This window comes from Lepidochelys kempii, chromosome 8 (genome assembly GCF_965140285.1).
Source record: "Lepidochelys kempii isolate rLepKem1 chromosome 8, rLepKem1.hap1, whole genome shotgun sequence".
Classification (NCBI taxonomy): domain Eukaryota; kingdom Metazoa; phylum Chordata; order Testudines; family Cheloniidae; genus Lepidochelys; species Lepidochelys kempii.
Genome location: NC_136387.1, coordinates 73,917,014 through 73,943,699, shown reverse-complemented (window position 1 = coordinate 73,943,699; position 26,686 = coordinate 73,917,014). Strand labels below are relative to the sequence as shown.

Below are 26,686 nucleotides of genomic sequence, written 5' to 3'. Positions count from 1 at the left end.
TGTGCCCAAGCCCTCATTCTGTCACAATTTAAATGCTGGGGGAAGGGAATAAAAATGCCTGTTAAAGAGAACTACTTATCCATTTGCTGCTTGAACTCTGAGGGGTTGAGGATTTCTAAGCATATGCAAGGAGTCCCCAGCTGTTTTGCCTGCATTAGCCCTAAAGGACATACAGAGTCTGATTACTATACAAGTTTCCATTACCTGTTGAAACCTGACAAACTCAATTGTGTGTGTATGCTTACCTGCTTTAACCTTGTAATTAACTCATTTCTTTTTCCTAGTTAATAAACCTTTAGTTAATTACAGGATTGGCTACAAGTGTTGTCTTTAGCATGAAATCTAAGGTGCAAATTGACCTGGGGTCGGTGACTGGCCCTTTGGGACTGGGAGTAGCCTGAATATTTTGTGATCATTGGTGTAAAGTGACCATCTATCACAGAGTCAAGGTTGCCTGTGTGGCAAGATAGATCGGAATGCTGAAGGGGACTGTCTGTGACTCCATGTTAAGGCTGTTATAGTGTCTGAGGACTTTACACTTGTTGCTTGGTTGGTGAAATCTAAGTAGAGAACTCACTACCAGTTTGGGGTTTGTGCCCTGCTTCTTAACAGTCTGCCCTGAGGTTGGTATTTTTGCTCATGAGCCACTCCAGACAGTGTGACACAGGCTGATAAGAATGAATGCTGGAATGCACAGGGTAAACAGTCTCCTTGAGGACTGTAATGGGGTGGCCATCTCCAGACTACCCATTCATGGCATGGGGTGATCCTACAGCACCCTTTGCTCAGTCTTCCTCTGTAACTTCACAGAGGCTCTCTCATACCAATTACACCCTTACTTGGGCTGGTTCCAAAATTAAGTCCTCAGAGTCCAAATCAAAAAGCTTTTACATTCATCCTTCCCCACTCTTAAGCAAGCTGCTCATAGGCCTTCCTGCTGGAGACTTCCCTACCTTGGCAGGCCATTCCCAATCCTACCTACGTGGAGTTTTTTCACCCCTGGTGTCTCAGGGTCCCCTGTAGGAGCCTTCTTGTTCTCTGCACTCTACAGGCACCCCCTAATGTTCTATAGCCCGCTCATCCCAACTCCAAGACCTTCCATTTCTATACCAGATTGTGTCACATGACCTCCATTTTCCCCAACTGAGGAGGACAGCTGGCTGCATCACAGCTGAGACCCATTGGCCTCTATAGGGCCAGCCACCCTGTGACAATCAATGTTTGGACCCTGAAGGACATGCCCTATATTTTATTGATGGGAATAGTTATAATGTTGTGCTATTCCTGGCTCTGCCATTCATTCCTTGGCCAAGTCACTTTAACCGCCCAGTGCCTCAGTTTCCCCATCTGTCAAATGGGCACAATGACGCCCAGATTAGTACATTGCTTTAAGATCTACAATTATAAATCCTAAGTAATAAATGTTGTAAAGTATACCCAGATATAATTGTAACAGGCACCTTATAAATGTGTGGATTAAAATAATCTAAAAAGAATCAAAAATCATAAATATAATGAAGGTGCTTGATCATTGCTAAGGGTACTTCCCATGGAACATCTCACCTACATTGACTTCAAATCATAGGACAAAATAGTTATCTGCTGTCACTCACAGGATCTAGTAGTTCATCAGTGGCCTACTGCACCTTCATGACAGTTCAAAGGGACTGTAACGACAGTAGATTTGGCACCAGGAAATTCCTCCTGTGGTACAGAGCCAGCATACCAGCACTACAACATGCATTTTCCCAGCCTCCTCGAAGCTAGAGAAGTGTGGGCATGTCCAGAGCATCCTTCCCTCCATAGGAAGCCAGATGCAAGCAAAGGGCAGTCGTGAGACTGCCTGTGACAGAGGCGTGACTCAAAACTGCAGCGCCTCCAGCTGGTTGTCCTGGGAATTAGCTCTGCATTCTCGTCAGGTGGTGTCTCACTCGCCATCACCTCTGCTCCTGGACCCATGTCACCGCAAGGACTGCGGCGTCCTCTTCAGGACACAGCCCTCTGGATGTGTCACACTCGGTTCTGCCCCCTTCCGTGGCAAGCGCAGTCTACTGTTTAGCCACTTCCCCAGTAGTGAGGAGCTGGGGGGAGGGACCCGGGCCCACCCACTACTCCGGGTCCCAGCCCAGGAACACTATATATAGCAGCCACGTACTGCATCCTCTCCGACTCTTCTGTGGATCTCCCTCAGCCACTTCCCCGCCACTCCAGTACCCTCTTTGCCCTAGCCTCAGGGCCTCAGCCTGCAGCACGGTTATGTCCAGGGTGCTTGCTGCCCTCAGCCTGCAAAGCAACCAGCCTACCTCACTCCTCAAGCACCCAGGAGTGACTTCCTCTGCTATGCCCTGCAGCCCTTCTTATATGAGCCTGCCAGGCCATGATTGGCTGCTCCCTTCATACCCTTTCTAATTGGCTGCCTCTGGCACAGCCTCCCCTAGGGCTGCTTTTAACCCCTTTTCTACTAGTGTGGGGCAGCTGCCCCAACACACTACCCTAACCTGCATCTGCAGTTGAAGCATCCCCGAGCTAGCTCCAGAATAGGGAAGGCACAAAAGTAACATAAACTCACTTTTTTCACCTTCTTAGCACAAAGCAGAGCTTCAGTACAGGGATGAATCAGACTCACAAGATCTTATTCTGCAAGCTGCATGTATTGCCCATGAGCTACTCTGATAAGACATCTTATTTCCCATGCAGCAGCACCACCTGCTGCCCAACAAACAGAGACTTTGCACTGGAACTGTAGACAGAACAAAGGAAGAAATTAATTTATTAGAATAATTTGGAATATCCCTTTGGGGTTCTTTTGTTTAACTGTTTTATTAACCAGTAACCTTTACTTATTTTACTTAGTGGAGGAAGGGTACGGGGTCAGTTTGTCAGCTGGTAAATTCCATGTAGTGTGTGATACAATCTCCAGCTTCCCAGATCAGCCCAATAACATGCCACACTTAACATCAGCAAATGTCTTAATGTACCAGGAGGATGACACAACAAATCAGGGAGCTATATGAGTCAAGAGATGCATGCCTTTTAAAATGTATATTTTGGGGATCCTCTGAAAGCCTCTATTCCCTATTGTATCCACCCTCAGAGGAGAACTGAATGTGGCTTTAGGACCTAGGTCCATGGAAAGTCCCTTAAGTCTTCTCCACTTATCTTACCCCCTTAATCACATAGCAGGACTTCTTCAGGGACCTCATCAGCAGCCATCTTATCCTCCTATACCAGGATGTAAACAAACTAATCACATAGAAAATCTGAAAAAAAATAGAAGAGGCTGGTATGAATCTCAGAGGCCTTCATATGTACATATTCAGCATCAGACTTCTCACTGTGAACTCAGGTCTGATTTGTCACTGTCTGACAGCTTGTGCAGTCATTTATTCCTATGCTAAGCGGTATATAATGATATCAGATCAGAATGGAAGCATTTGAAGAGTCTCTTTAAATACATTAGGAGCAAGAGAAAGATGAAGGAAAGTGTAGGTCCTCTACTTAACAGGAAAGGAGAATTAATAACTGATGCTATCAAGAAGGCTGAGGTATTTAATGCTTATTTTTGTATCAGTCTTCACTAAAGGGGTTAATGGTGAAAAATAATGGTGACCAGATACTCAATACAATTAATAACTACATGGGGAAAGAACACAAACCAAAATAGGGAAAGAATAGGTAAAAGAATATTTAGATAAGTTAGATATATCCAAGTTGGCAGGGCCTGGTGAAAGCCATCCCAGGGTACTTAAGGAACTAGCTGCAATCTTGGAACCATTAGCAATTATCTTGGAGAACTCAAGGAGGACAGGTGAGGCTCCAGAGGACTAGAAAAGGGCAAACATAGTACCTATCATTAAAAAGGGGAACAAAGAGGACAGGGCAAATTATAGACCAGTCAGCCTAACTTTAATACCTGGAAAGATATTGGAACAAATTATTAAACAATCAATTTGTAAGCACCTAGAGCATAATAGGGTTATAAGGAATAGCCAGACAGGGTTACTGGCCTAGTGGATGGGGGGAAACATAGATGTGATATATCTTGACACAATCCCACATGACAAAGATTTCTAACCATCAGAGGAGTGAAGTTCTGGAACAGCCTTCCAAGGGAAGCAGTGGAGGCAAAAGACATATCTGGCTTCAAGACAAAGTTTGATAAGTTTATGGAGGAGACGCTATAATGGGATAGCCTAATTTTGGCAATTAAGTAATCTTCAACTACTAGTGGTAGATATGCCCAATGGCCTGTGATGAGATGTTAGATGGGGTGGGATCTGAGTTACTATAGAGAATTCTTTCCTGGGTGCCTGGCTGGTGAGTCTTGCCCACATGCTCAGGGTTTAGCTGATTGCCATATTGGGGTCGGGAAGGAATTTCCCCCCAGGGCAGATTGGCAGAGGCCTGGGGGTTTTTCGCCTTCCTCTGCAGCGTGGGGCACAGGTCACTTGCTGGAGGATTTTCTGCACCTTGAATTCTTTAAACCACGATTTGAGGACTTCAATAGCTCAAACATAGGTGAGAGCTTTATTGCAGGAGTGGGTGGATGAGATTCTGTGGCCTGCATTGTGCAGGAGGTCAGACAAGACGATCATAATGGTCCCTTCTGACCTTAAAGTCTATGATTCTATGATTCATGTAAGTAATCTAGGGAAATGTGGTCTAGATGAAATTACTATAAGGTAGGTGCACAATTGATTGAAAGACCATATTCAAAGAGTAGCTATCAATGGTTTGCTGTTAAACTAAGAGGACATATCTAGTGGGATCTTAGAGCATGATTACAGATCTTGACCAAAAATCCTGACCTTGTTGATGTTAAAGGAAGTTTTGCCATGGACTTGGTGCTGGAATTTTACTCCCTCTGTCTTTGAGGACTTGATTTAGCAACAGGCACTCACATCATTTGGAGCCATGCCACAGGTATATTAATCACTCAAGAATTCAATTGTAAGCTACACTTGTTTTCATTTACATTTGGGATAATTCAGTCATGTAATCTGTAGAATTTTCACTCTCTAATTTATCCTGCTTTTGATCTCTCCACCCACACATTTTTTACAGAGTTCAAAAATATCTTCTAATTGGAACAATCTCTCTCTCTCTCTCAGTGACTTGACTCACACACTCATCATTCCAACATCAAACCCAAGCGCTAAGTAATTTACAAACAAAAATAAATACATAAATCCTAGAGAGCTAACAATCTAAGGTCCCCGTCCCATGAAGACTTACGCATGTAATTAACTTTCTACAATGTGAGTGCTCCCACTGACGTCTTTGCAGAACTGGGGCCCAAATGGTAATAATGTAAAGATGAAAAACTCATGGTTAACTGTATTATTTCATTTGGGTATCTAAACTACAAATTCACCTATGAATTGTACACACAAATGCCAAAAAAAAATGTGTCTCTCATCCCTGCCCACCTCTTTAGTTTACACTTTTTTTTTTTACATCTTGTTTTTCAGATTGCAAACTCTTTGAGGATGGATCTGTGTCTTTTACTAGATGTCTGTAAACCATCTAGCACAATGGGGTCTTGACCTGGTTGAAGCCTCTAATTATTAATGTAATAAATAAATAAAATAATTAAGATAAACTACACGTGCAATATTGGATAGTCATATTTTGATATTTTACTTTACATAGAAATATCTTAGAATTTCATTCTGTTGGTACCTTCAGCAGGTCAAAGAAAATCTTATGTAAGAAATTCGTTCCCCTCTGTGAGATATGTTATGAGCCAGATTTTGCACTATATATTTTGCAAAGCCATTTTATGTTCCTTGTAATCATTCTGAATTGATCCATTGTCATAACAGAAAACAAGACCAGCTCTGAAGTAATTTGAAGGAACTTGTACAAAAACAGAACAGATAAATCCAAAAGAAAAGGAGCCTTACAGTGTTGCTCTTTTCTGGGTTTCATGCTTCACAAGCACCACCATTTGTGTATAAAGGGCCAGTGAGTGGGAATTTATCAATTCTAAGATTGCCAACATGGCCTGGTAATTAATGCAGAAAAGTTCTACCAAAGCCATATTATCTGCGCAACAGATAATCACATTCTGTTTACCTAAATCCCTGCTGCAATTTCAACTGTACAGATAGTCTTCAGTTCCCATCCTAAATGGTTGCGTAGGATTGCTGTGCATTACATAGTCACAGCTGCCCAGCTGCACCCCAGAGGTGGTTGCACTTCAGAAGTATGTGGAGGAAGTATGTCTAATTTATTTCACATTTGTTTTTCTCAGGTTTGATGTCAGGTGCAAAAGTGTTTCTATGTCTTCCACATAACTTCAGAGAGCTCAAAGGTTTCAGGAACAACGAGGAGTCCGGTGGCAGCAAAGGTTTCAAGCAGACCCAACAAATTTTTTTTGTTTTACCATTGCTGCTATGGCTCCAGAAGTAGAGCCTTCAAGTTTATGTTCCTTCATGTTTATGACAAAGCGAAAGCAATGTCAAGAGAAAGCATTATTAATACTCCTATCAACAAACACAGTGATATAAAACATGCTTCATACATCTAAGACTGATTTTATTTATGGACCTTTATTTAGTGCTCATTGCTATAGTACTTGGATAACAGGACCCAATCCAACAAACGCATATGCATACTTTACTTATGTACATACTTGTAAGATCAGTTCCACAGTATGCTCTAAAAATACTTTCTCAATACTAAAGATCATAAATGATTAATAGTTATTTGTAGTGAATAATAAACACAATCATGTTTAAATGCACAAAAATATTAAACAAAGTAAATGGTTAATGATAGACATAACATTATTACCATGATTTGTTAATGTCTGTACAGAACTTTGAATATGTGCTGTGCTATTACCATTGATTTATTTTGTATAATAAATAAATAAGCATAAACCTAATTATTTGAAATAAAATATAGAGATTTAATATTATATTCATTAGTATTGATTCAAATATAATTAATCAGCAATAAAATATAATTTAAAATTCTTTTCTAACATAACTCTCCTTTTTAAAAGTTTTTTAACTAAATTTGAGAAGCAGCAGTTTAAGAAAGGCCTGGAGGAGTGAGTGGGGTTGTTTGGGGACATGATTCTTTTCAGGACCTAACCTAATTGGGTTAAGTAAAGAAGGGAGGACCGCATCTCTCGCTGTCGACCCATTGCCTTCAATACAGCAGGGTGGCGCGCTTTGGCTATAGGTTGTATGGCTGATGTGCGAAGAGTCCAACAGGTGGCTCCGTGGCGCAATGGATAGCGCATTGGACTTCTAGAGGAGGAAGGGATTCAAAGGTTCCGGGTTCGAGTCCCGGCGGAGTCGCAGGTTTTTTTTTTATTTTTTTAAAATAATTTTAATTTTTACTTCGGGAAACTTTCCCCGCCGCGGCACAGACCGACCGGAGCTTCCCGCGGCTACCCACCGTGGGCCCTGCCTTCAGCCCCCAGCGGCCGGCCTCGGAGCCTCCGTGAGCAGGCGCTCGGGGTAGCGGCTGAGGGGAAGCCGCGCTCGGCCTGCCCCGACGAGCGTGCGAGCGGCACCTTTCCCCCGGCTGCGGGAGGCGACAGAGCGCGGCCGGGGCGGGTCGCTCCCTGGCCACGGACCCCAGGGCTCTGCTCCCCGGGCCCCGCTACGGGCTCGGCGCGACATCTGCGGGCCTCTCCCAGCCGCCAGGGGCGTCTTTGAGCTGGGGAGCGAGTCACCCCCACGGGCCCGCCGCCCGCTCTCCCGTCAGACCCGCGGGACTCGCCGCCCGTCACACCGGGCAGCGCCTGCAACGACCCCCGGCCCCCGCTCGGTACGGGGTACGGGGAGCCCCGGCCCGCCCCAGGCCCAGCGAGGGGGAGCCACCCCGCCTCTGCGCGCGTCGCACGAAGGCGGAACCCAGCGCGGAAGCCGGGCGCCGGGGAGCCCGGGCTGCTGCTTTCTCCGAGCCCCTCTGTGGCACAGGAGTCCCCCCGGGCGCGCTGCACCGGCGAGCCCGCCGGCTGGCCCAGCTTTGGGCCAGGACCCCCCCCGCAAGCAGCCCAAAAAACAGGCGGGACAAGGCCCGCAGCGCAAGGCCCGAGGGACTCCGCTCCGGTCACTCGAGCGCCCGATACATTCACCTGGCCCTGGGGTGAAAGCGGGGACGTACACGAGCAGGCTCCAGCTCGCGGGCAGCAGCTCCGTCCTAGACCCAGCTTAACACCCCGAGGTCTCTGCCTTAGCATGAAGCCTCCCGGGAAAGCGTTTATCTCGGGTACAGGCCTGTGTTAACTTAACCCCGCACAATTCTGCTCAAGCCCCTGCTGGGGTGTGTTTATACGAATAAAAGATCTTGGGTTTTTGTGCTGCTAAAGAGATTGTAGGCTAGGGGTAGTAGATTTTCATTCCAATTTTATAATACTAGTACCCATGCTCTATACAGACAGTCCTCGACTTTACAACCTTCGATTTAAGTACAGGCAGTCTTCAGCCTTACGACACAAGGGGTTGCTGAAAACCGCGTTGTCAGTCGAAACATCGTAACTCCAAACTGCAATATATGCCATTGCGGGACTGAGCATCAGAAAATCAAAACCAATTGTCAAGTTGAATCTGGGTGTGAATTCTGAATTGACATGGCATGTATTGCAGTTTCGAGTTACAACGCAATTTTCAAGAACCAAGGGTGTTGTAAGGCCAAGGACTGCCTGTACTTATAACATCTTCAGGCCGAAGTGCTTTGAGACCTTTGCTTGTAACAGCTTCTGTTACACAATAAATGGTGAACAGCAGGTACATCTCATCCTAACATGACCAGTAAGTCTGCAGCAAATAAGTGTCTTTCCCTCTCTCTGTTTTCAGAGATTCCAAGGCCAGAAGGGACGACTGTAACCATCCAGTTTGAAATCCTGCATAACACAAGCCATAGCACTTCCCCAAAATAAGTCCTAGAGCATATATTTTAGAAAAACATCCCAGCTTGATTCTAAAATTGCATTTACGGAGAATCCACCATATTCCAGTGGTTAATTACTAGCACTGTCAAAAATTTATGCCTGAGGTCCAGCCTGCATTTCTTTAGCTTCAACTTCCAGCCAGAGGTTGTGTTACAGCTTTTTTCAAACAGGCCCTGCTCCCAATTCCTTATCCATGAACTCAAATTATCTTTTTATTCTACACTTTTTAAAAGGATCAGAGATTTGTGTGTCTAGTTCATAGAAAAAAACCCCACTGATCATCTTTCCTCCACCAACACCACTAGAAATGCAACCTTTAACTTTAGAGCTCATTTTCCTACTAGGTGAAACGATAAGGACTTGTAAAAATATACTCTCAACTCCTCAAAACAGCACGTATTTTCAAAAAAGCAATCCTGTAGCTGCAATGTCTTTAGTCTGTATGTACAATCTATCCTGGTGCATGCAAAATATACAAGTTATTGTTCTCTTTAAAGGAACACCCCTTTGCACTGATCATTTGAGAAAGAGAATAATTTTCCAACAAATTTCTTTAAAAGTAGGTCAAATTCATCCTTGAGGGCACCGCAATGAAGTTAGTGTTGAATTTGGTCTGTTATGTTTGTTACTGTTTTCCTCTAAAAAATATACACATTCAAAAATGAGACAGAAGTGATTAAAAAAGCATTTCAATCATCTTTAAACCCAACAAGAAAGAGGAAACCCTATTTTAACACCACCACTTAAAAAGCAGCAAAAAATTTCAAATCCTGACTTTTAGTCATGTGCATTAATATAGTCTTTTCTGTCTTGCATAATCTCTCCTACAGCTCCATCTCCTGCCAATTGCTTTAATTATAATCACGTCACTTGTCAGATTTAAAAAAAAAAAAAAATCACTAAGGGTGAAGAAGTGGGCCTAACAAACTTACAATAAAACCCATGCAGCTACTAACAAAATGCAATTAAATACTGGCACAGCATAATCGTCCTCTACCACATAAATGTTGTGGTGACAGGCATTTCTTTCAAAACAGGAGACATTAATCCAGGCACCATATTCATAGCACTGAATTAATTTTGTCTGACACTCTCCTGTGCACCAGCTGACTTATGCAACTTCAAATCTCTTCTCAGACTTCACATTTTGGTTTTGTTTCCACCATTTATCTCAGCTCTGACACTTACCCATTACAAAAAAAAGGGAAACAGTATGAGATAGTTTATGGAATCTGTTTTCTATGTAAATGCTTCACTTACCCAACAGATGTATTTCCTTCCCATTGTTTACTGTTTCTCCTCCACCTTGTCCCTATCCTTGTACTCACCATGCTCTAGTGCTATCATTTATGGAATTTTATCTCAGGACCTTTTCTTATACTATTACAAATAATTTATACAATAATGTTGTGAATGTACACAGTATTTTACAAAGCTAGATAAGCTACTCCAAAGAGCTTACAACGTAAATGAGTTCAAGAGGAAATAAGTTGGGTTTTTGAATGAGAAGAAAGGAAGGATTACTTGAAGGGAGTGTGGGAATATAAGGATAAGGAAAGCTCTCCAGGGAAAGGGAGCAAGTATGATAGAAGGAACCCAGCTGAGGGTGGAGAAAAGAGCAAAAACGCCAAGTCTTTTAGGTGACAAGAAGTTTTAACATGATGCAGTAAGAGACAAAACCAATAGAGGAATTCAAGAAGAAAAGTGACATGGTTGGAGAGGGAAAGCAGAACACAACATTAGGTGCAGAATTTTGGACCAACTGAAAAGCAGAAGGATATAAAAAGCAGGGAGGCAGGTTATAGTGATCAAAGAATTATGAACAGCATATGGGCAAAGTCTTTTAACAGAGAAAGGGTGGATTAAAGAGAAAGTGACAACTTTGTAAAATATTAGCAACAGGGTTTGAAGAGAATCACATAACATGAAGGACAGAGTGGTGTTCCTTATGGAAAGGAAGAGGAATCAGAAGAAAAGACACATTCCGTTTTGGAAAGATCAAGTTGGTGGTCAGAGAGGCAACTCAAAAAAGAGACTGGAGAGTCAGGGAAAGGTCAAGAAAGTAGTTTGAGAAACCAGCTGCATAAAAGTCGCAGCCTCTTAATTTTGTTCACTACAAGGCATTGTAATGGCACCATATTAATAGTACCAAGTTGATCATGGTACCATTGCTGATATAATGAAACTATTCGTAAATAATCAGATTTTATTATTTGTATTACACTACTGGTTGGGAGCCCTCATCATGGACCAGGACCCCATTGTACTAGGCACTGTACAAATAAAAAACAAAAAGGCAGTCCCTGTCCCAGAGAGCTTAAGACGAGACAAAAGATGGATATAGACTGGCAAGGAGTACAAGAAAACAAATCTACTCCTAATATTCAGAGAACATGCAACAGTCTAGGGACACCTAGGCCATCAGCAAGTGCATACTGTATATAGAAAACAACCACATCACCTGCTGCACCAAAAATCACAGGTTTCTACCCCTTGAACTAAAGAGGAATCTCTCTTGGCAATAGTAGAGCTTATGTTTTCAGGGCAGCCTATAGAAAGCAGTATGATTACAAACTGAAATATCTGAGCAGGTCAGTCCAGTACAGAACAACAAAGAACCCACGATATTACATACTGTTTACACACACAAAAATTAAGTTTCTCAAAACACAGTTCTTTTATAAATCTATTTTCTATAGGCTTGTTTTATCTGTGTTGCTTATCAGTGATTTGGCCTCCTGTTAGGCTTCCATTTGGCACAATATGTAATAGAGCTAATGTATTCTTTAATTAGAACTCAAGAATGCAGCAATGTGCTCATGTTCTAATTCTAAATTTAAACAGTTTTTAACACTTTCTTAGTATCTTACCTTTTATATCAGTCTTGTATAAATAGTGCAGGCATGATATTATGCCTTGATAATAATGTTAGCATAGTCAATAAGTTAGCTTTTAATTTAAGATACCACATCTTCCTCTTATTTTAAAATGTCACAAAAACTCTTTGCACAGAAAATATATTCTAATTAAAATAATTTTAAAAATAGCTACAAAAATTCTCTATAATTTTATACAAGTTCATATGACCATTGTTCATAATACTCTTAAACACTTCAAAAATTTTCTTATGCCAATTTTGTTCTTTCCTGTTTGTCCAATATTGATATTCTTCTGCCTCCACATTTCTTACAGAGCACAAGAGAGCACAGTTCTGGTTGTATTTCCTTGTTCTTGCATTATCGTCAATGATGTATGCACAGGTCTGAGATACAAATACAGGAATGACGATAGTAGAACAGAACTACATCTCAGCCAAGATTTACAGGAGTGATGGGTATCTGTATTTGTATGTCCTGAACCTGACACTTTAACTTAGCAGTTTCAAAATGCGAAAACTTGGTCCTAGCCTGTCTCCAATAGTGACTAATGCTGGGTTGCTTTAGAAAAAACAAATGCAAGAGAGAGACATGGGAAAATTTCTTCCTAACTTCGGTTGGTGATCAGTGTATGGCTTGAGCCATGGGGGTTGGAAGCTCTTCTAAGGCTATCTTAGTTGCTCAGAGCTGAGGACATTTTCAGACACAAATGTCCAGTCTCTTAATAAAATTTTTTTACTACACTATTTAAGTCATATTTCCTTTTGTCGGAAGCTATAAAATAGGACCATGAAGGCCATCTCTACACATTTTACTTCTATCATCTTTTCTCAGTTTTTCTTTCCCTTTCCTCTCCTGGACAGTCCACCCCACACAATCCCACTACTGTTGAATGAAGTACCAGTAATTTCCTACCATCAACTTCTGTTCTACCATTACATTTTCTGTATTATTCTCTATCCTAACATTAGTAATTAATTTGAACTATATTAGCTGCAAGAGAAGTACAAAAATATTGTAGGGGTCATTCAAAAGCTTAAACTTTTACTGAAAATACATGTGATTATGCAAGGTGATGGACTGACAGGCTGGGAAACTGAAGTGCATGGCACCTACAGAATCTGCAGGGGCAGTGCAAGCTTTCCACATCTATGTACCAGTTTCCCTCAATCTTGATTTGGAGGGACTATCACTAGGGTTGAAAAGAGTTCTTTCTCCTCATCCATTCAGTTCTTAGCTTCTCAACTGAAACTGCCAACAAGAATGGAAATTACCATAATACCACTTGTGGTAGTCTGTGTATACTAGAAAACTGACTGACCCCAGGGAGTCATTTCACATTAACGGCTAACCAACAGGCAAGTGGTAAAAATACATAACCCTCAACAAAAAAAAACAACAGTGGATTTAAAAAAAGTTAGATATGTAGAATCTGGAGGATAATCTACACCATGCTATGTTCAGTCTTCAGATGTGGAAAACTCCACCACCAGAGATCAAGCCGAACGAGAATTACTTTTAAAATAGCATGCAAGAGTCATATCCATGCACAAGTCATTTCTCATTAACCGCTGCTAAAGAATAGCCCAGCAACAACTCTTACTGAGGCAATGGATAAGGAACAACTAACTTAATTAAGCAATGTAACAAGAGAAAGATTAAATGTAAGCTCCTTTCAACAGAAATTGCTTCATAAATTATGTAAATAGGGGCTAGACTCTACAGAGACCAAGAAGTAGGCAAAAGTGATGATGCCTTACGTTTGGCACTATACCTTGAAATCTACATTTTTACCCTTTAAGTTAACATTAAATTAGACCAATATAGTATATGAACATCCACTTAAAGATGACAGATTTCAGGTGGCTTTATCAGAGTTAAAACTCATCTCCATTTGTGGACAATTTATTTTTCCTGTATAACACATAACAGAATGTTATTTTTACCAGGTGTAAGTTTATGGTTTTGAAGCATCATTGCTCAGAATCTGAATCGCTGCTCAATGAGATTTTAAAAAGTCACTGATTACTGTAGGTTGAATACATGTGTTTTTATAAACTCCGTCAGTAACTATGAGTCTTTAGTGACAAGTGCCTGCAGGTTTTCTAGTTTCTCACAAAACTAAAAAACCGAGGATTGCAGTTTTTAATAAAGGTTTTTCCATTAAAAAAAAAAAAAGGTATTTTAATCCCAGCTCTTTCACGTGACCATTTCTATCTACTATTTATTTGTACAGGTTCTCTGGTTTTTCCTTTTTCTATGAAGAATGAATGATGCTGTCTCTTGCATGTCTATACCAGTCCACAGAACAAAATCCCATTGCATTTCTCAAATCTCATTCTCCCCTGTCAAAATACTACTGCAAAAACAGGGCCAGCCCTGCCCTAACTCAGTCAGTACGACATCTTCAATCTTAAACCAATCAACAAAATGTTCTGTAAACAATTTTATAATTAAAAAAACAAAACAAAAAAGTTTCATCTTGTTATTTTCTCCCAGGCTTATTTGTGAAATTTCTTCTTCTTCCGATTCTTCTTGCCTGTTGCAAGAGCTGCCTTTTCAGTCATGATCTCCTGGTACTTCCTTTTATTGTATCTGAACAACAACAAAAAGTCAATTTACTTTTATTAAATATGTCAAATCAGCAAGTAAAAGATGAGTGTAGCCTACAAAAATCCTAGATACAAAATAAATATTTTGCCGGAGTAAGTTTAGTCTTGTGTTTTCTGTTTCAAACTTCTTTAGTTTGATAAGTGTATCACTAGTAAAGGAGAAATGACACTGGTAATGTTGATGCGATAGTCAAATATTTGCAATCCTTTTTGAAATATTGCTGGTAGAATGATACCACCAAACTTAGGGGAAAAGGACTCCTGCATCACACAACATAAATGAAACATTTTAGTCTTTTTACAGGCAAGCTCCCCTGAGTAAAAAAGCAATAATTAAAGTGAAATGCAAATTGTAAAAACACCCAAGCATTTTTGCATTAGCACCTCTTACCTGGAGCAATGGATTTTTACAACATGCACACAATTAGACTTCTAACATGTTTTATGGCTTGCTAAATGGCTGTGTATCCGTTAACGATGCCCAGGCTCAGCAAGAGCTGTGATGCCAATATTATTAATGTTGTCAGCAGTTTATGTTGAATGTTATGTTAATATCAGAGCACACTGAGAGGCTAACAGTCAGTCTTATTCTACTGCAGATTTGAGAGAAGACTAAGATTAATATTAAACAATACATACAGAGTGAAGACATGTTTAGCTGTTTTCCCAGGGTAGATTCTCCTGTTCCTGCATCAATTAGCAGCGTGAACAATGCCACCATTTTAGTGCTTGCTGAGGCTGCTGCTTGCCAACAGGAAACTTGACAAACAGTTGTAACACCTAAGTGCTTTATTCAGTTACTTTATTAATTACTCACAAACACTAAAATGGTCAGGATTTGTCAGCAATTCATCTTTAAACATTGCTTTTAATAAATATTTTTGAATTAATCAATGCCTATGAAAGAGTATTGGCTAAAGCTAATCATACTGGTAGGAAATAGCTATGGAAGTTTCCATACCCTACGCTGCCAATACGTTTAAAATCCTGACCTGCAATCAACTCCCGGTATCACAACCATGTTTCTCTTGCATGTGCGCACACACCAAAAAATGTGTCATTTATATGAAAAGATGAGAAACAGCAGCAGGGTATCATGTTAACAGACCAATATCCAAAATGGTTTAGGTTGCCAATCCACCCCAAGAATTATAGATGATCAAATATTAACTCATTAAATCATTCTTAAAAAAAAGATATTCAGATAAATTTGATCATCACAAAGGTGCCAAACTGACAACCCTGTAAACTGAAATCCCATCTATATGCATAGTTACAGCCCAGGTAGCAGCAGAGCAGGCTCACTTTCATTTCCCCATCAACATGCCTGAATCCTATTCTGCAAAAGTCACTTCCGGAAAAGAGGAGCTAGGTCAGGCCCAGTTCAATAGGCTCTGTGGTAAGACTGCCACTTGCGTGGACTTCTGTCTCCATTATGGAACTAAACCGAGACCACCAATAGTCCATTAGATAACTGACAATTTTTATATAGTGCATACTGCTTCCAATATACTTATCTAATTCAGTAAAGCATGAATTGATCAACTCCTGCTACTCTGATCTCTGGAATGGAAGTGTCTTGTGGTGGCACTAAGCTGGCTCTAATGAATTACTTCTTACATTTAATAAAAAATTTTTAAAAAAACCCCCAAGTTAACTGAAAGGAAAAAATAAGTTACTCTAATCAAAATTGCAATACATTCCTGGATCATACTGCTAATATTACAGTTATAAAGAAGCTTATTTTTAAATACCTCCTAAACTCAGAATCTGCAAGCAGCTCTTCAACAATGGTTCTCTTCCTTTGTTTCTTGGGGATTCGAGCATGGTAAAAGTCTATTGGAGTGTCAACCACAGTTCCAACCTTGGAAAAGAAAATTTAAAATGAGCCTTCCTGCAACATAGTATCAAGGTTTTTGTTTGTTTTTAATGACAAATCCCAGGTGTTTGAAGAGAAAAATGGGAGGAACCATGAAAAGCTGTAACGCAAAGTGCCAAAAGAAACAAGCAGTGTTTTGTATGCATTATCACCATTTTCCTCTCATGTTTAATCCAAAGAATAGCATGTGAAAACAGTGCAGTTGTGAACATAGGAACTGGTACACCATGATAATCACAACCTAGCTCTCGAAATTTATATAGGATTATATTTTTGGTTACCTGAGGGAGGGGCAATTAAATCTTTCACAGGTCTTGTCCTTTATCACTACAAAGTTTTTGCTCAGCAATTACTATTACCTTTTAACCCAGTACAGGATTTAAGGGCCCTACCATGGAAAATGTTGAGCCCACTTCAACTCCCATTGATTCATGGCTGACACTTCTCTGACTTCTGATCTTTCACAGCAGTTGGTTTGGTCACCATGGGGACAAGGGAGGCCCATGGAGCATGTATTTCCTAGTGTGGTAAAATGTGTATCTTGATCTTAATTAAATAGAATGCATCCAGATACTATCATGACAGGAAACTTACAATAGCATATAACAATGCTCAGCCTTGAAAGCAAGCCACCAATATTTTGAGAAAAATGAATATTTGTAAAAATGTGTGCTGAATATGCCAAATAGCTAGAGGCAAAGAAGGACTAAGAACCTAACTAAAAACATAAAAAACAACTCCAGATTTCCTGCAAGTTCCACCAGTTTCCAATTACTGTCATACCACAAAATACATTAAGCTGCAATAGCTACAGTAACAGGAATTTCAGTGGATCAATGGAGCCAGTCCACAGAGGAGAATCTTGACTAATAAGAGGATTAATTATTAATTATTATTATAGACTTGTAAAAAAAAGACTAATATACTGGAGAAGACCTGCAAAATATGAAAGGTTAGATACAAATTTATTACCATTGTGTGGCGTGAAAACAGATTTTGAAAACAAAGGGATGTATTTCCATCCTGTGAAATCAGTTCCAAGTCAGCAAGCAAAAAAACAATACAGAACACGGGCATATATAGAAGGACATAGATAAGGCTAAATAGTTGGTTGCAACAAAATCCCACTTGTAGACTGTAATCAAGGTCAAAAATTGTAAGTAAATGGAAAACAACATAATTTCATAGTATGTGCATCTAATTGTAAAAGTGAGTTTGGACAAATGGATGTCTAAAAATAACTAGATAGGAAATAAGCATAACTGTTCTGGACTATAAAAGTAGTAACAGGATCTCTTTATTTTTCCTGGTTCCTCACCTGAAAGTATTTGGGCAGACCATCTCTATCATTCTTCTTGTAAAAATGTTTGGGGTCCATGGAAGCCCTCATCTTCAGAGCCTTTAGATCATTTTTCAATTCATTTGTCATTTCTGGAGCTTTCATACCAAACCAGCCATCACCTGTTGTTTTCTCTCGCTCTGCCTATGACACAATATAAAGAACAATAAAACTGCACTGAAGAGCTTTTGTGGTGAAGAGGAAGGAAAAAGCAAAGGGTTGCTACGTTTAAAATAAAAGTATATTTCAGAGAACTTTACAGTCTGATTTTACAGATCAGCATTAACCAACCTTAGCAACTGGTGCCTCCCAAGGACCTGATCTATGTTTCCCAAACATTGTAAAGAACAAAACAACAAACTATGTAGACGTCACCAGGTAAGCAAAGATATTCTTATAAAAATATAGGGAAAGATGATGTCAAGGAAGCCCCAGACCTTTTCAAAACATGCCAATTTAATCAACTCTGCAACTGGAACAAGGATTCTCCTCAGGCCAAGCACTGGGATCAGAATTTGCCCTTTCAGTCTTTGTACTACAGTCTCAACATTTCCAGAAGGCTGAATCTCACATTACTGTTCAATGCTGATATGAATTTGTAGTTCATAAATCAATATACTTAAGAGGGCTATGCATATATGTCACCTCTACATTTTCATATAACAGAGATTAAAAGCAGACTAATTCTGGTTTAGTATGCCAGATGTTACCATTCTGCAACAGTCAGAGGCTATCCACTTACCTTGCGCTGTTTCTTTATCTGATGGATTGACTCCCTGAATGGTGGAACACAGTTCTTTTTTTCAAAATCTGGAGTTATTATACTCTTCTGCAAGAGCTAGATGAGATCATTAAGTTACTGTTTAAATCATGCTGCTGATGAGACTGATCTGAATTGTATTACACATTTGGTTACACAAATAAGATAGCAGAAAAATGATAGGGAATCATAAGCAAGCATCATCTCAATAAAATGGTTGCTAAGTGAGACAAGCTTCCCTGCCCTATGATGGAGGAAGTGGGAGTTCTTAATACCAAAGAGAGCACCGGGCTGGCCAGCTACAAAGTGCAGAAGGCTGGCGCTGGAAGAAGTGAGCTAGCAGACCCTTCTGGCAGAGTAAATGAGCCCACTGGGGATGGGATTGTCTAAGAAAATAACTTTGCTGGAAAGCAATGCATGCCTGTCATCCCACTGACAGTCAGCCTAAAACCCCATCCCAAACAGCTATGGAGGGGTCAAAGTCCCTTCAACTCAGCAGTTCTCATATTAAGCATTATGAGCAGACCTAATTTTGCTGTGCTGTTTTGCACCAAGTTTTAGTTCCTGCTGAGGGTGTAACTGAATCAGACTCTCTCATTTACAACTGACAGCATCAGAATTATTATCTAGAACTGCAATGATGCAGTGTAGCAGAAACTCAATGAATGAAATATAATCTCTAGATAAATACCTGGCATGTATTTGAGTGGACTGGACTTCCTCCTATTCTGTAGGATAATCCGCAGTATTTACAATGCACTGAGGGCTCTATATAGACTCTTACATGCCATATAAATTTAATTTCTATCATAAAAACAAATTTAAATAAATGCTTTGGCCATGAAGAATTTCTCTTTCCTCCAAACTCTACTAGCAAGGCTTTTCTTTTTAAATAAATGTCACAATTGGATTAATTTTAGCATCTTTGAATCCTAGACATCTGTGTAAAATTATAATCTTAGATTCACGTTACCTCTTCTTTCTTTTCCCCCTTTAATTGTTTTATTGCACTTGAGCCAGCTTTTTGTTTTCCTGCATCAAAGCTAATATATAAGCCTCCAAGACTCTTGATATTTAGACCAGGATCTATGCTGCTTGATAGATGTAAACTGAAAGAGAAATGGCTCGTTAATCATTACAGTAATATTAACAATATTTATAGTGATCTTTAATATAGTGATGTAATATTTATAGTGATCTTCCAGCGTACCCTCTGAAGAAAGATAGGATTGAGAGAAAATCCTTCTTCTCTGTACTCCTGGTGCATATCAAATAGCTGTTATAAGGGGGTTTCTAGATTGCAATGCTCCAAAGAAATGAGATAACACAACTAAAAATGGAAGTGGATAGGTATAGCAAATCATACTGTACTTCCACTTGGTATAAAGCATAATATTTATCAATAAAATTTTGTTGGAGAGAACTACAGGGGAATCACTTCCTCAAAGCCTTCCCTGACTTGGTGGGTACATCCCTATCTATGTTATCAAAATATTCCTTTTCAATGTGTTTTGACTTTCAAAATGAAAAATTCAAGGTCACTGCCTATCTTTTATACATTTTGTAATTTGTTAACAAGGAATCCAAACAGAAGAGCAAGAAGCAACAAGAACTAGTAAAAGCAGAAGAACAAGATGGAGGTAGAAACATATTAGATTCTTGAACACTAGTGCCTGTGTGTTTGCTACCATCAGACATACACTGAGATTTCTAATGCCCTTGCCTGTATTCCTAATAATACTTTATATTATTAGAAACTAAATTTTGAAAATGTAATACACATTGCACCATTTGTCCCATTACTGCATTCTGGCAATTCAATTAACTAATTCATAAAATATGTTTGATGGTCAATTTGAGAGGCATGTTTTCTGTTGAAAAGATTTAATGAAAGCTATAAAATGTTAAGAAAACAATGAACTGTGTATGCAATTAACACAACAAACCCAGGCTAGTCAGTTTCAGCCTAGCCTAAATATGCAAAGTTTGGGTTGCAAATGCTGCAGGGGGATGTGTAAACTAAACAAACATTTTCACTTGAATTATAAAATATTTTAAAAAGTGTTTTACTACTGGGTTTTGTGAAATTTTGGGTGCTTAAATAAACAAAACACCCTAAATTTAGTCAAGTGGCTTTAAAAGTCTCATTATATTTATTAATATCGAACTCAGGGACAGTTAAATCTTTCTACTTAGGGTAAGTGTACCTTTGGGAAAGTATTTGTGATCTACAAATGAAAGCACTGTCTATGCAAAGCAGGGTTTTTTAATATGTGGGAACCAAGGAACAGAAAGGTTCAATGGCAAATTAGTTAGGCTTTGATATGGAACCACCTGAGTTCTAGGCTCAGGTCTGGTGCTTAAGAAGCTTTATTTTAAAGCAATTTTTACAAACACTTGGAATGATAAAAGGCTGTGATCTGTTTGCATGTGTGGCTACCTTAGCAAGATAGCGAACTATTTCATCAAATGAACTGAAATAGGCAGGGTTCACAAATACCCATTATTAGCTTGGACAGTGCCATGCATTCCTGTTCCTCCCTTTCATTTAAGTTTTAAAAACCTTTGTCTTTATTTACCTACCTTAAAGAAAAAACAAGGAATGACGTTTGTTTTTTCAACTTCCCAGTTTTGTACACTTTATTTCAAAAACTAGTTAAGATGATTAAATGACAGTGTTTTCAGTACTAAGAACACTGCACTCCATCTAAAGAGCTCTGTAATTCATAGCAATGCTGAAACTATGAATTTTTATGAGATTCAGCCAACAAAAATAGATATTGGAGAGGGTGGGGAGAGCCACTCCTGTGGTGAGGAAAGGTACCACTACAGCTGGAAAGAAAGAGCCTCAGGTGGTGATAAAAAGATTTAAAAAAAAACAACTGGTATCAGCTGGATTGAGGGAAACACCACTAAAGGGTCCTTAAAGGACAGCCACACTGGTGGAACCTCTGCATGTCACAGACCTGTGTCTGGATGTATACATAACAGAAAGACTTGTTGAACTGTGGAGCTATAATTTCACTTTGGAGTTCAAGCAACTCCAGTTTCACACATTGATTATATCACAAGAACTCTCTCATTAGTATACTAACAATATGCCTGTTAGAATTGTATGTGGCTGCTTAAGTTATCTGTAAAAAACACTTACATATTAGGCTTTTTCTTTTTCAATAAATATGCATGTTCATCCTCATCTATGAACTCCTCCTCATCTTCCAGATCTGAAGACTCATCTCTTTCACTTTCTTCATCCTTACTTTCTGCATCGCTCCTTCTATCTTCATCCTTACTTTCTGCATCGCTCCTTCTATCTTCCTGTTCTAGGTAATACTTTTTGTTGCCGTCCAAACCAGGTTCTGTGTCAATTACAAACAGTTCTCCATGTGATGAGTCATTTTCTAAAGATTTGTTCAAGGATGACTTCTGATTTCTGGTCTCTGTACAATACAGATTTTCTCCTACATCACTCACTTCTTCCACATCACTGTTTTCCTTTTCATCACTCTCATCACTGCTCAGGAGCAACATAGCAGATTCCTTTTTATTACATGATCTTTTGGTTACATGTGGGGAGGATTTAGTAACTAGTTCTGCTTGACTTTCACCATTGTCTACATTGATAGACATTTTGCAGTCACCATCACTGTCACCACCAACTGGTGATAGGTATATGCCCTTTTGTGGGCTGCCTGTTGTGCTAGTTGGCTTGTCTGCTACCATTAATTCATCTGCATGGGTGAAAGATCTCTGTGTAGCCTCCCCAATATCTGCTTTTTGGTGTTCTGGAATTATTTTGCTTTTACTTGGGGTTGTCTGCCTTTGGGACTTAAAGGACTCATCAAGGCTCTCATGGTCAGATAGAAAAAGGGAAACACTTTTCAACTGTGATTCTTTTCCAGTTATGTCTCTCTCCTTTTCTAACATTTCCTCTGAGTTATCTACAATTTCAATCTCCTTTATTGTTTCTTTTTTAGGAGATTCTATGGTACATCTTTTTCCTGTTTCTTTAGGACTGCTGGGTGTTGAATCAATTAAAACTTGTTTTGGGTCATCACTTGGGTTTGTATTGGCAGATTCAGTCTGGCATTGGGTCTTGCAAGGGCTGGGTTGTTTATTACTCTGAGTGATGTATCTATTAGATGAAAGAGAGGAAGCTTGCTCTGTATCAGGATCAGATTTTGTGATACGTTCACAGTCAGATATGTCTACTGGTTGGGATTTAATTCTGTCCTCAGTTAACGTCTCATCTTCCAGCCCAACTTCACTAACTTTTTTCTCAGTTTGTATAATGGTTTCTGCTTGCGCTTTCATTAGCATACTCCTAGTTATTCTTTTGGTAGTTACAGTTGGCTCCACACAAAGACCCGAGCACCATGACTCTGCATCAGAAACCTCTTCAGCTTGGGCTTCACAAACTGGATCTGGGTGGAGTTTAGCTTTGCATTTCCTGCTTCTCGTAGTTCTTGTAGCACTAGTTGTACAGATGCCAGATACAGTTGAAGAACATGACTCAGCTTCAGACACATCTTCATCTTGAGATTTACTTAATTCACTTAGAAGAGCTGCCTTGCTAGGCCTATTTTTGGCTGGTGAATCTGGTTGATAAGGAATTGTGATTTGTCTTCTCCTTGTTATCCTTATGAATAAAGGTGTCTCAAGTTCGGACACGGCAGAGTAATTTGATTCTGCTTCATCTCCATCAGCCTTTGGCTCAACACATGATTTTGCTGAATGCACATTTTTGTCTCTATTCTTAGTTGTTTGTGCCTCAGAGGGATCACCAAGGTCTGATTTTGTTTCAGCATCTTCCAATCCCTCATCCTGAGATTCATGAATGATTTCTGGCTGAGAGTTTACTTTAGTTCTTCTCCTGGACATCTTTGCAGAAACAGGAGTACTAACTTCAGCAGATGCCAGCTACAGAAATAAAAAGAACAACAACAAACAAGACATTTCCACAGAAAAATACACTTTTAAAGGAGTCACATGAGTAATTCTGGCCTCAAATTCACAAGCATTTTGACTTTTAAAATAACTGTCTGGAGAAAGTTAATGTGATGACATACATTTTGCATTATGCAATGTTTAGTACCACAACCTGCAGGTGAAGAAGCTCCATTATTCATCACTCATTTGCCCACTTATTCCTTTTGCAAACTAGCATCACTTTGCCCACATTGCTTCCTCCTGGCAGAATCCTACTTCCTGAGATGTGTGCTGTTGGAGGCCTCACAGATATGCTTTTATGTCCAGCAATTCATTTTCCTGTTGTTGTTTTTTCTGCTTTATACCTCCACACAGTCCTTTATTAAATAAGTCACAATTAACTCTGACAGATTTATGTAACTGGACAGCTGAGAATGGCCTGAGGTCCAGCAATCTCCAGCTGCGAGAACAGCCCTATGGACTGTCCTCTAGGACCACAAGGGTGGTATAAATCACTGTTAGGACATCAGATCCCACACCAACTGGAATTCTATCAGACCCAAGAATCAAGCTATCTTCTGTGCAAGAATAAGCAAAAAACACCCCAAAAATACATCAACTAAACAAAATGCTCTGAATCTAGTTCAATCTGGGTTTGGCAGGCTGCCATAAGAAGCCGATTCCAAACATGGAATTCCTTAACTCAGACACCCATCCCTAGCTGCTAACTGTTTAAGCCTAGGAACTGATAGCAGGAGCATCAGAGGGGATTGTAATTCCCACAATAAGGTACAGAGTCAGCCTTTCAAAGAGCTTTGACCCAGACCATTCATGGCTATGAAGATTACCAACACCTTGAACTGGGGTATTAATAAATAAAAGTCAGTACAAAGACTTGGGTTCAAATGTTATGTATTCATTGAAGCTTGTTCCACGGCAGGCAAATGCATTCTGCAATAGCAGGAACCTTCTGACAGACAGAATATACTATGTTAAGGAGGCTATACTATCTAGAGTAGTCCTAAACCCTCCTAACACAATGGTATCTATGCAACAATGCTTCAGCCGTCTAGCCTTGCAGTGCCAAAGCATGGATAACCGTTGCAAAGTCTGTATCGCATCAAAATACTCAAAACTTCCTGGCTAGCACTGGATGATGAAAGGCACCACAAGCGACTGCTGCTATGTAAAAACTGGTAATGAATCTAACAGAATCCCCCACGCTGCGATTCCTATTTGTCAATACACTGCCATTTTATTCTGAACAGCATCTGTCATACAGAGTGTATCCCAAAAGCCCCCCAATCAGTTAAATAGCCAAAGAGTGAGAAAGCCATTACAGAAAAAAAAGATAAAAGAAATGCAGAAGTGTGTCCAATTATTAAATCTCTCTCACGTTTAGCAAAAAGAAAAGGAGGACTTGTGGCACCTGAGAGACTAACAAATTTATCTGAGCATAAGCTGTAGCTCACAAAAGCTTATGCTCAAATAAATTGGTTAGTCTCTAAGGTGCCACAAGTCCTCCTTTTCTTTTTGTGAATACAGACTAACACGGCTGCTACTCTGAAACCTCTCTTGTTTAGGGAGCCTTTCAACTGTTCCCTGCCATAGTTTAGAGCTACAACTAATACACAGGTTTCAGAGTAACAGCCGTGTTAGTCTGTATTCGCAGAAAGAACAGGAGGACTTGTGGCACCTTAGAGACTCACCAATTTATTTGAGCATGAGCTTTCCTGAGCTACAGCTCACTTCATTGGCTGCATACTTCACTTTCAAGCTGGTGGCGGCAGGCAATCGAACCGCTGGAGAAGGGGACCAGCCCGCCTCAGCAACGCAGGCGAGCAAGGACCCGCCAGCACCGTCACCTGCAGGAGAACCAAGAACCGGGACGGGGGGGGGGGGGAGACTAACAGCCCGGGCGGCTGCCACCCACCGGGACCACCCAGGCCCCGGTCAATCATTTCTAGCAGGCCCATCACCGAGGTATCTGGGCTGGGGTCACCCGCCGGGAGAGCGGAGTCGGCGGCCAGGCCTAGCACCACTACCCGGCCCTGTGGCACAGCCCGCACCTCGCCAGAGGCCCCCGGGGGCTCCAGGCCGCTCACCCGGGGCTGGGCTGCAACCCCCTTGGGCAGAGCAGGCCCCGCGCTGCAGGGCGAGGGGAGCCGCTCAGCAGCCTAGCCCCGTGCCGGGGGCCCCACACGCTGGGCCGAGCCCTGGGCAGCGCACGCGCCCGGCCCACGGAGCGCGCAGACCAGCCAGGCCCTGGCAGGGGCTTGCGGGCGCCTCCCGCTTCCTTCCTACCTCTGCCGCAGCCGGGGCAGCGGCCTCGAGCCCGCGCCGCGCTGCTCGCCGCGTGGCCACCATCTTCCCCCGCGTGCCGCAGTGTGCGCAGCACCCCGTCCGTCCGTCCGCCCGCCCTGCCCTTCCGGCCCGGGCCGCCGGGAAAAGAGCTCCGGCGGGGCACAGCCGCCTCCGCGGCCGGGGCCGGCGAGGAGGGGACACCCGGGGCACGGCCCCGCCTCTGCCGACTACTCGGTGTCACGGCGGGTCCGTCTTCACGGAGCCTGAGGCCGTGCGGGGGCCTTAACCCCCACGGGGGGACTCCTGTTGGCACAGGGCGTCTCAGCCTCCTTCAGCACGGTTCTGGCGCCCCCAGCTGCTGGGAAAAGCCCGAGCAGGGGAGCCGCGACCAGCCAGCGCCTGTGGCTCCGGTTTGCACAGCCGCTCGCCGGATGTTTGGAGTCCAACAGGTGGTTCCTGACGGCTGGGGACTGGGCCCCTGCAGGGTGGACTACGGCCGCTCAGCCCAGTCAACAGCTGTCACAGAATCATAGAATATCAGGGTTGGAAGGGACCTCAGGAGGTCACCTAGTCCAACCCCCTGCTCAAAGCAGGACTGATCCCCAACTAAATCATCCCAGCCAGGGCTTTGTCAAGCATGACCTTAACAACCTCTGAGGATAGGGAGTCCACCACTTCTCTAAGTAATCCATTCCAGTGTCTCATCACCCTCCTCCTGAGCTAGTTTTTTCTAATATCCAACCTAGACCTCCCCCACTACAATTTGAGACTATTGCTCCTTAGTCTGTCATCTGGTACCCCTGAAAACAGCCTAGCTCCATCCTCTTTGGAACATCCTTTAAGTAGTTGAAGGCTGCTATCAAATCGCCCCTCACTCTTCTGCAGACTAAACAAGTCCAGTTCCCTCAGCCTCTCCTTGTAAGTCATATGCCCCAGTCCCCCATCTGGCCTCTCTCCAATTTGTCCACATCCTTTCTGTAGCAGGGGCCTAAAACTGGATACAATAATCCAGATATGGCCTCACCAGTGCCAAATAGAGGGGAATAACCACTTGCCAACAGATCAAGGCAATG

The 26,686-nt window shown here is 41.4% G+C and overlaps 1 protein-coding gene and 1 non-coding gene across 4 annotated transcripts; one reads left to right on the top strand and one right to left on the bottom strand.

Annotated features, from left to right (window-relative positions):
* Positions 1–6,535: 6,535 nt before the first annotated feature.
* DNTTIP2 (deoxynucleotidyltransferase terminal interacting protein 2) lies at positions 6,536–25,752 on the bottom strand. Of its 3 annotated transcripts, none has more exons than XM_073357019.2 (7): positions 25,614–25,749; positions 21,532–23,300; positions 19,354–19,489; positions 18,363–18,458; positions 17,600–17,764; positions 16,157–16,266; positions 6,536–14,385 (listed from the first exon to the last, which is right to left on the bottom strand). In XM_073357019.2, the coding sequence occupies exons 1-7, from the start codon at positions 25,674–25,676 to the stop codon at positions 14,292–14,294; spliced, it is 2,433 nt and encodes an 810-aa protein (XP_073213120.2). In that variant the 5' UTR covers positions 25,677–25,749; the 3' UTR covers positions 6,536–14,291. The 3 variants fall into 3 exon arrangements, with proteins under 3 accessions (XP_073213120.2, XP_073213119.2, XP_073213118.2); XM_073357018.2 differs by lacking the exon at positions 25,614–25,749 and adding an exon at positions 25,019–25,513; XM_073357017.2 differs by lacking the exon at positions 18,363–18,458 and having other exon boundaries at positions 25,614–25,752.
* TRNAR-UCU (transfer RNA arginine (anticodon UCU)) lies at positions 7,229–7,313 on the top strand. Its single transcript is given in 2 exon segments — positions 7,229–7,265; positions 7,278–7,313. It is a non-coding gene; the product is annotated as a tRNA-Arg (tRNA).
* Positions 25,753–26,686: the final 934 nt, after the last annotated feature.

Coding starts and splice junctions, on each gene's coding strand:
- DNTTIP2 (XM_073357019.2), bottom strand. CDS start 25,676: ATGGTGGCCACGCGGCGAGCAGCGCGGCGCGGGCTCGAGGCCGCTGCC. Junction 23,301..25,613: donor CTGCCCCGGCTGCGGCAGAG/GTAGGAAGGAAG, acceptor TTATTTCTGTAG/CTGGCATCTGCTGAAGTTAG. Junction 16,267..17,599: donor GTCTGCCCAAATACTTTCAG/GTGAGGAACCAG, acceptor TTCTTTTCCAAG/GTTGGAACTGTGGTTGACAC.